At 36.0% G+C, this 10,612-nt stretch overlaps 1 protein-coding gene across 1 annotated transcript; it reads right to left on the reverse strand.

Moving 5' to 3' along the window:
• Nucleotides 1-1,702: 1,702 nt before the first annotated feature.
• On the reverse strand, nucleotides 1,703-10,347 carry LOC114295075 (26S proteasome non-ATPase regulatory subunit 1 homolog A). Its single transcript, XM_028239263.2, has 13 exons — nucleotides 9,883-10,347; nucleotides 8,960-9,023; nucleotides 7,072-7,177; nucleotides 6,841-6,952; nucleotides 6,601-6,769; nucleotides 5,321-5,796; nucleotides 5,065-5,200; nucleotides 4,709-4,957; nucleotides 4,397-4,617; nucleotides 4,052-4,310; nucleotides 3,430-3,662; nucleotides 2,821-3,343; nucleotides 1,703-2,468 (listed from the first exon to the last, which is right to left on the reverse strand). The coding sequence occupies exons 1-13, from the start codon at nucleotides 10,044-10,046 to the stop codon at nucleotides 2,139-2,141; spliced, it is 3,042 nt and encodes a 1,013-aa protein (XP_028095064.1). The 5' UTR covers nucleotides 10,047-10,347; the 3' UTR covers nucleotides 1,703-2,138.
• Nucleotides 10,348-10,612: the final 265 nt, after the last annotated feature.

Genomic DNA, 10,612 nt, shown 5'->3' on the forward strand with positions numbered 1-10,612 from the left:
AGAGAAAAGAAATTCGAATTAAAATGGATAGATTACAATTTTCACTCTTGAATTTTCATTCGAACTTCATTTGTCTTTCATCTTTTAATTGCAATAATAAAGGTTGAATTTAGTCTTCATTTGGGATGTGGATTGACTTTTTAGCTTTTTTTAGCATGGAGTTAAAAAGTCTTCGTTTGAGATGTGGGTTGACTTTTTGACTTTTTTAGCTGGGATTAAAAAGCTTCTTTTGGGATAGGCTTTTTGACTTTTGTGAGAGAAAAAATGAAATGATTATGATTCGGATGTAATGTTTTGTCTTATTGATTTTTTAGTCTATTTTGTCTTTTTATAGTTATTTTAACCTAAACTTTTTATGCCAAACAAAAGTTTGTTTTTAGACTTTAATTTGCATTTTATTATAGTTCTTTCATCACTTAATAAAATTTTGAACAAAAAATGTTTACATGAAAGCTAAATTCTTATGGCTAATAATTGAACCTGACTTATGGAAAACATTGCATGACATTAGTAGTAGGGATGCAATTTGGGTGGGTTCGGTTGAGTCGGGAGGTTGTCCAATCTTAACTTAAGTTGTGTTGACACCTGCCCAGCCTGCCCAGGCCCGAATTGTAACCCGAGATTGCCTGCTCAAGACCGACATGAGTTAAACCCGAATTGTCCGAATTGTAAATGAATTTCAGTTTTTTTTTTTTTTTTTTTTTGCAGTTACATTATTAAATTATTAAAATTCGACCCTATTTATATTTTTTTATATAAAAAATCACTAAAACCATCAAAACAAATAATTTATATAATATAAGAGAGATGCCGCTATAGTAACCTTTACAATTTATGAGTGAAAATAAAAAAAAAAGTAAGATTTTATGTTATTTGTATATATAATATATATTCAATATGATTTAATAATCTAAATTATTTTAATATCATATAATGACTAATAATTTTTATGTATATTTAATATTTTTATATATATCTATGTATGTATAATTCAGGTTTCGAGTTGCTCGGATTGTTTGATGTTTTTGCTCAAGTCCACCAAATTTAATCCGAACTTTTAAATTTTTATCCAAACCCGTACAGAATTTAAAAATATCTTGTTCAAGTTCTAAGAAAATTTAAACTGAATTCAGGTTACTCAGATTAAACCCACCTAAGTCAGACCCCTAATTAGCAGGCAAACTACAAACTAGAAGATAGTAGTTTTTAGTGTATCTTTTTGGTTCGCCTCCAATGAAGCTAATTTTGTTGCGGGCTACCTTGCTAAATATGTTTCACATTTTAAGCTGATTAGAGAGGATCGCTGCTTTGAGCTTATTTGATGTTAGCTTCTTACAAGTTAAAATTCATAAGCAAGTAGTTCAAAAACACCAATTTATTTGCCACTCAATAATCAATTTTTTTTTTAACTTATTCAAGTTATTCCAGCTTCACGAGCTGCTGCACCAAACACTCCAGCAGCCCTATAAGTTGCAACACCCTCCCCCCAAGGCTACTAGAAAGCAAGCCAATGGAGATAAACATAGCCTGATTTACCTATTCAATTGCATGGCTCAACAAGCAATGGCTCAAGCTTGAGCAAGCAAGTTCAAGCTAGATGTCGAGCTAAGATCGAACTTGAACAGATCCCGTCTTTAAACCCTCGACCCAACCGAATCCACCCAAGTTGAAATCCCTGCTAATAACCCATAGGGAAATGATCTCAAAGAGAACAAACAAGAAAATAACATATCTAGCTCAAGAATGTTGATTAAATACAGGCTTCTTAAAACTAAAATAAAAATTTAGCAAGTTCACAATTTTTTTTTTCTTCAATGGGAGAGTAAATGAGTGAAGCCACAGTTGCAACAGCCCAGGCATTTAACTAGTTCAGCACCAGACATATGATGAGCAGTTTCCAAAGTTACAGGCAAATTGCAGTATGCATTTCCCTTTCATCTCCATTTCTAAATGTATAAATTGAAGAGCATAACGATAATCCACAATGACCAAGAGATTAGAAATGCCTGCAGAATCGCCAGAAGTTGGCCATAACATCACAGGATAATGAGTAGTTGTCCAGACCAGTTTCTTTCTCTACATCACTACCCTCGAACTCACACTCTGCCCAAGCAAAGTATTTAGTTGGAAGACCAAAATCACGAGGTGTATTCAAACGGCTGAGGAGGTTGAGGCTCCTCGTCAACAGCCATGGCTGAAGCTGAGCCCTGTTGTCCGGTTGTCGATCCACCAGCAGCAGCAGCTGCTGCAGTTGATGAGGGCGCATCAGTGAGAGACAACACTTCGGGTTCAGTTGGACGTAGGTCTTTCAATAGAGAAAATCCTGAAGGCGCTAACTTCACTGGCGCGTATCTGCTATCTTCCAGAAATTTAATGAACTTCTCCTGAGCAGGAACCACCCTGGCAGGGTTAGTCAAAATTTCAAAAGATGATTCAGGCTCTGCCTTTTTCTCTGTGAGACTATCGACCTGGGGGACCCAAAAATAAAATAAAATAAAGGAAAATGAGTAGTTGAACCTGAGTAAGAGCGCCAATTTCAGCAGTGTAAAATAGTATAACGACAACTCATAAATAGTTTTTGACGTTCTATATCTCATAAAAATTGCTTTTACCACCAACACCCTGATGTTATCAAACAATGTACTGACGTGATGGGTGAAGGACAATAACATTCAAAACTCGACTTCCATGTCGGTTTTGTGTAACGAACACAATTATTGAATCTAATGAGATGGGGGTGTCGAAGCTTGTAATGCCAAATGAACGATATCGGAAATATTATTTAGACATCTTTGTTACTGAAAGAGAGACGGTATTTACCTGCATAGAGTCTCCATCCTTATCACCGGAGGATTTCCCTTTTCCAGTATTTGAACCAGCAGAAGACAACTCTGCCCCAGATGACTTTTCAGTGATACCTTTCTGATCTGCCTCTTTTTTAGTAGCCCTAGCCTTGGCTTTTGCAGATGTTGATAAAACTGCAGTAGGAAGTTTCGCAGCTGAGGTAGTAGTAGGTGCAGAAGTCGGCCGAGGATACTCAAACAGTGATGGTTTTGCATGTGATAAGAACTCAAATCTTGGAACTTTCAAGTCATAATTCAGCCCAATAAAGGCCGTGGGTGAAAATGACAAGCTAATGAAATAGATAAGGGGATACCAATACCAAAACTGGCTGAAAACAGCAAGACCAACAACTGCAGTGATTTTATCGTGTTTTGTCTTGGAAAGCAACTTTATTGTCACATTCCTTCCACCAGCATCAAGTATTCCAGAGGCCAAAATTGCTCCCATCTTGCTCATGGTGTCTTCATGCTTATCCAAAATTATTTTCTCCAACTGTCGCCTGAAATAACAAATGACTGAAACAATAAGCCGAAGAAAGATACAAGGAAACAAAAAAGAAGAAAAAAATAGTAAAGGGTACAGGACCTGAATGCTCCAACACGAGAATCACTAGCTTCACTGATCTGAACCATCACCATAGCCATAGCAATTAAAGCACCTTGACGAACAAAATCAACTACATCTGATGTTAGAGGCTCTAGCAAAGATATGGCCTCACTCAAGCCAGTACCCGCACAGGAGATGCCTACTGCAAGTGCCGCTCCATACCGAACATGTGGGTTGTAAGACTCGGACAGAAGGGATACAATGCGAGGAGTCTGCAGGACACATGTAGTGAGACCAACTTCAAGGGGAAGCAGATAATCCAACTATGAATTAGGTAAATCTACCAAAGGAGCCAAATAAATTTGATATTTGCAGTCACACAAACAGCAGTGCTTATGCAAATGCCAAGAAAGGAAAAAAAACGACAAGCTATTGGTGACAATTGAAAACAGGTATGAATTGGATAATCTCAACAGTAACCAAATAACATTGCACTACAGTCGCGCACACAGAAAAAAAAAAAAAAAGTTGGCATGCATATACAGCAAATGTCATCACAGAAAATCTATTGCTGATGGCCGAAACCATAAAATATTACATTGAGGACAGCAATCACAAGACCAGATACTTGGCAAAACAATAATAAAGAAAAAGTGCCAACCTGTTCTGGTTCAGAGTACAAGACAAACCCAAGAGCTAGAACAGCCGTCCTCCTGACATCGTCACTTACATCTGATACCGCAAAATGCAGCAGCTGACGGATGGCCTTATTGTTTGCAGTTCCACTGTATGCCAATGCCAACGCATACATACCACCATAACGTAGAATAGGATCTTGGTCCCGAGTCATCTGCTCAATTAGTGTATCTGCCTCTTCCTCTCTTCCATAGACTGTGAGAGCTATCCCCAATGCCAAACCTCTGCAATAAGGAATCATTAAATAAACCCTAAGGAATATATAATTTAAATAGTAGTCCAACACCTAGATCACTGAACACAAATTTACCTAATGATTTTCTCATGCTGTGTCTCATGAGCATAAGCAAGCATTTCACCGGCTTTCTCACTTGCAGTTCCAACCATCAGTAAGCCCATACTGATACCAGCAGCTTCTCCAGCAACGGCACTATCAGTATAAAGCACAGTTTTTACGTCGTCATAGATATCTTCATCAGCAGTTCCAAGAGCTGCCAAGCCCAGACCCAAGCATGCACCATGCTGAATAACCTGCACCAATCAAAGTTTCCAAAACCACTATTATAACAGAAATTCATGGCGCACAAAAGCAACCAAACAATAGATTGTAGAAAGCAAGCACCTCAACGTTGGTACTGCGTAGGCTATCACGAAGAAATTGTTTGATACCCTCCCCATGGTTTGCATGAATCAAGCCTAGGGCATAGAGAGCACCGCCTTCAGAGTATGGACTGCCACCACCACCAGCCCCACTCTGTGGCAAGTAAGGGGCCATCAGCGATCTGCCCTGTTGCAGGTGGCCTCTGTGAATAACACCTAGCCCTGCTGTTGCACTGAATTTAGCCCAATTAGTAGCCCTGCCCAGCCAATCCTGATGAGTTTTCACAGACAAGGAGCTTCAGAAAATATGAATAAAGTCTGTAAAGTTGTGTAACAATAAAGGTTTATTAAGAGAATGAAAGTGGAATGTTGATTTACCAGATTCTCACGGAGAAATGTATCCACAGTTGTCCCAGCATGCATAATTGCATTAGCATATATTGTTGCACTGTGGCAGACACTATTTCTCGGCTCCACAGACTGCTTTATTGTCTTGAGAATAAGAAGATCCGACCTATATGCAAATTATAAAATTAATCAAAAAAGCTTTTCACAATACATAAATGGAACTCCTAAAAATTGAATTTGAGCAAAGCAGAATAAATAACGAGCTGGAAATTATCTGTTGTCTCACTTGTTATGACTGTATAAAAATTGTAGAGTCAACTGTATTGAAGTCTCTCCAGACAAAATTCCTTTTATTTTTGTTAGCCTCTCAGCATAGGTCACTTCTTTTGGATCTGCTTCTTGCACATTCACATTAGAAGCTTGAGTTCCATCTGTCATTTGAACATCCTCAGATGCAGTAGCAATTATGTTTTGACCAGACTCAGCTGCAGCAGGTCCTTGCTGTGCAGGTTCTGATGGTTGAGACTTGGCACTGGAAAGCAGATTTCTCACATTCAATAGAAAAGCTTGGTGCTCATTCTCTACAAGATCGAAAGCTATTTGCAATGCCAGCAGAGCATCATCCTTATTTTCAGATCGTAGGAGCGTTTCCAAAATGCTCACAACACCCTCTGGTTCATCCAAGAACATAAGGCATTGACAAATGCTCAAATAATCGGGTGATGGAAGCTTCTTGTATACTTTAACAAGAAGACGAAGAACCTGTACACAATTGACAGAGGATTAGTATATGAATATCTCCAAAATCACAATTGCCTCTTTCCTGCAAAATATTCTTTCATCTGTCCTCAACAATCAACTGCCAATATGTTATATGGGCTATGAAACAAGGATAATAACAATTTATCTTCTCCCTTTTTCTTTCTTTCTTTTTTTTTTTTTTTTTTTTCTTTCTTTGTTGATAAGTAATATAAACATGTAAAATACAAGAGAACATAGTACCTATGATGAAAGGCCATGAAAATTAACAGATGCAAAACCGGAGAGCTAAACAAAAACAACCTCTGTTCTCGATGGATGATTAAATCAAGTCACACAAACCGTTAAGGGTACCGCAACAACGATACAATCAACCTTGACAACCTTGTGACAACTTGTATGTTTAAAATCTTGTTCAGGTAACGAAAAATTTCATTGAGAGGACTGGTTAAGCCTGTCAATCTTAATGACGTCATAAAAGCCTGTTTAATTTTATAAATAAAGTTTCTGAATGCACATAGGCCGGCCCAAGGAACTTGAATGCGGAAACCAACATGGCAACAACAGTTGTCATTAGATTGGTACAATATTTAAACATAATTAAGTCTAGCAGAAAATTTTCTATTTCAAATTGAAACAAGAAAGGTAACCTGGATGAAGAACTACATTGTCATAAATAAATATACCAATCATGACAACCAGAAATTAACTATTGTGGGAAATCATAAAAAATGTTTACAGAAAATATGCTATTTCAGGATATGGAAATAGCTCTCTAAATTAGACAAGCAAGAACATTATCCATACCTCATGGCGATATTCTCTCAGATTAACAAAGGAATGAGAGATGTTAATGCAATATGATAGGGTTGCATGAATATTATCACTCTTCATAATTGCTTCCTCAAGCTTATCCAATCGTCTGCATTCAATTGCCATTCCGATAGCTTGTTGATACTTTCCATCCAGGATACACCTATATACAGCAATGGTAAGAAAATTGGAAAAAGGCGTCATTACATTGAAGAGGAGGTGAAATTTACATACTTATCCAACATTCTCTCCACAATTGCCTCCAAACGAGGGTCCATTTTGTCTGCTTCATCATTTGACTCTGCTGCCTTTGACTTGACGCTGGCATATTCATCAATAGCTTTAGCTGAGTGAAGAAAGAACATGACAGCAACAATTAGTAAGATTACAGTGAAAGGCCGTAATTTACATTCATATAATTCTTTTCACGTTGGAAAATAACAAATGGAATGTGAAAATTCTTACCCAGTAGGGTATGGACATAATCTGAATCCTCAGAAACATCAAACATTGGACCAGCACCAAGAGCATATGACAATGAGTCATTAAGTTCACCCAAGTAATAGAAAACCTGACAAAAGAAATAAAGGAATTTGTGTAAACAAGATAAAAGTAAATTAATTAAACGTCTCAAGGACTAACAAGCGATAGCCTCTGATTTCAGGTTTTATCTTCACATGCAAGTAATCTATTGTAAGTTACTGATAATTAAAAAAAAAATAAAAATAAAAATAAAAAAATAAAAAAAGAGTACTAAGATATATTGTGGTTGCAAAGATTAGAGAAACCAAGAATGCAGAAACTCACTACACCAGGGATGAAAACATCTGAACAGATTGAATGATTGAGTGAATTGTCACATCCAATGTGTCTCCCTCCTTTGATAACACACTCCGGATACAATCCATAATATTCATCAATACCCACATGAATACGCGTGTACATCACAATAATTACCAATATTGAACAGAGACCAGTATCGCATTCTTATCACTAGCTCTTCCTCATTTTAATTAATAAAACTGTTTGTTTACATAGGACACTTTTAAGAATGGTGATGAGGTGGAATGAGTAATTAAATTGGAATTGGCTAAATTTTGTTTACATAGGACACTTATAAACACATGGCATTATTTAATTTGCCAATAATTATGTCATATTTATAGGCATTTGCAACACATGCCAATTTGTAATGAGCTAAAATTTGCATGCCTACAATATCCATTCAAGGTACTAACACTATCAAAAGATCTCTATTACATGCTCAGTTCTCCCCACACTCAAAAAAGACATAATGTTGTGGCCTGCTGTTATATGGAATTGCTCTTGTTGAACTTCTAATTTCCATGGTGTTTCTCAATGGAATCACACCCTTTTCTTTGCATGGCATTCACTTGGTGGCCCTCTAGCACTCTTTTCAATTGCTATAAGGATGCAAATTGTGGAGTTGCTAACATTGAGATTTCAAATCTTCTCTTCACGCTTCTTTTGATTTCACTTCATGAAGATGATGGAGTTGACACACATGAATCAGTGTCAACCGGTCTCGTTCTCACTTCAGCTTCTCTCACATTCTCACTTTGACATTGGGTTTCTCTCTCATTCTCACTTCAAAGCCAGATTGCCATATATGGGTTTGATTTCTATTAGGGGTTGTGATGCAGCACCAAGAAGAGAAAAATAAGAATATAAAAAATGAGGAACCCATAGCCAATCATATCATATATAATCTAAGAAAACATTACATAAAAACCATATATATAAGCATAAGCACTATGTAATTAGGAAGCCCAGAAGGAATAAGAGATTTAACTAATAAAGAAATAAAATCCTATTAAAATCATAATTCCTCATTATACAAAAACTCCTATAATCATGGCAATGTAAATAGAATGTTATATCCCTATCTCTCCCTGGCTGATTCAGAGTTCAAATGTGATTATATCCAACCCCCAACATACATAGCTAACTTGGGCAGCTTTATATAAAGAAATCTTTTGTTTGCAGCCCCTCTGAATTTGAAACACAAAATTTACGTGTTAAAGGAATACACTACACACATCAATTTTCAAATGTCACACATCTGAGCTAAAGATTTAATAGGATACCACAAATTTTCATCAATGCCCCACTTGATCGCTAGAAGGAAAGAATAAATATATATGGTTAGGAGATCGCACTACACCTATTCAGGCAAGAAGGAAAGAAAACCTTGGCAACCGAAATGATCATAAAAACCAAAATTGAAGAAAATTATCTTTTTTCTATACCAGGAAAGTAAGTGATCATAATATAGAAGAGGGACGATGGTCGCTAAACACAAAGGAGGAATACATAGAAAAAAGATTATGACCTTTGAAACAAGCAATGCAGCAAGTTGTCTTTGATCAAACTCCTCATCTTCATATAAGCTCTCTCTGCATGTGAAATAAACACAAACATTTATTTCCAAAGAACTAAATTGATAGAAATCTAAAAAATGGATTCCTTTTTTTTGATAAGTAACAATAAAAAAAAATTTAAAACTGGATTCTACACCATCAGTAGTCCACTAATATCACAATTGCTATGAAAATCACATGGCAACATACTCCAATACTATTACTTAATTAGTCAACTAGGACTACAGATTTGCATATGCAATATTCACACAAAATAGGAAAGCATAAAAACTTCATCACAAGCTGGAGTAGAAAGCATCATTTAAAACATAAACATCATACAGAATTGGGTTTGAAGAAGTAATCAGAGGAAAAAACATATTTATGGTACCCTATAAGTATTCACTAGCCAAAAACATGTCCACAAAATATTCCAAACAGTTCTTGCTCGATTCCTCTTAAGAAACAGTAACAAATAAGAAATATCTCTGAAACCCAAATTTTTACCTAAACATCAAATCAAACCCTAGATTCTGCATTATCTACTTCAAACAAGTAAACAATAAGAGAGGAGAAAAAAAAGTTAAAATTTTGAACATCCATTACGTGTTACATAAGAAAAACAGGAACTACAGATACCTAGCTTAATTCAATCAAATTTCTAACTTTTTAAGGGAATCTTGTTGCTACTGTTTCACTAATTCTAAATGCATATATATATATATATATATTAAAATTTTACATTCTTCTATTTTCCCCTGTTTCCCAGCAACCAAGCAGAAAATTTCACACCACAAACAGATCAAGAAAATTTGTTATTACATAAAACCCAATTCACAAACAGAAACGAAAACAAAGAGGAAAGCAAGAACAGAGAGAGAATTGAAAGAATTACATGATGGGAACGCTAGTTGATATCTCGGGCCAGAAGGAGTCAACAAAAGCGTTGAGATTGGAGAGAGCGTGAAGCTTCAGCAAGGGATGGCTCTCGTTCAGCATAGCCAAAAGCCCTCCAGCCGAGCTCACCATCGTCGCCGCCGCCGCCGCCGCCGCTGCCATGATCACCGCCCTGAAAATTACGCAATTTGAAGAATCGACGGAGGTATCAGATAGGTCTCGATTCTAGTTTTGATCGAAGCAAATGTAAAGTTAGGGTTAGGGTTTTGAAGACGAAGAAACCCTAAGAAATTGGGGAGACGAAAGAGAGAAAGAGGAGTGTTGATCGAGATAATGTGTACGTATTTGCATATAAGGTCCCTTTCTTGTGGATCGGGCAAACCGAGTTCAGCTCAACTTTACTAGTTTTTATTGCTCTAATTTTTTACTCTTATTAATTAATGAAAAATCTCTCAAACTACATTTAAATAATAATCACCTTAAATTATTAAAATTTGTTATCTTAAGATTGTTAATGGAGTTATTATATAATTAGCAGCACATCCGTACTATGCATGGTTTAAAACATATATTTATTGAAAATAATTTTTTTTAAAAAAAGATTTTCCTTGAAAAATAGAATGTAGTTTTAAATTTAAAAATGTTAAAATTTTTAAATAAATTACTAAATATTTTATACAATACTCATATTGATCATTTTCATGTGAGTATTGTGTAAAATATTTGAT

Source organism: Camellia sinensis, chromosome 6, assembly GCF_055761805.1.
Source record: "Camellia sinensis isolate YWXY chromosome 6, ASM5576180v1, whole genome shotgun sequence".
NCBI lineage: Eukaryota > Viridiplantae > Streptophyta > Magnoliopsida > Ericales > Theaceae > Camellia > Camellia sinensis.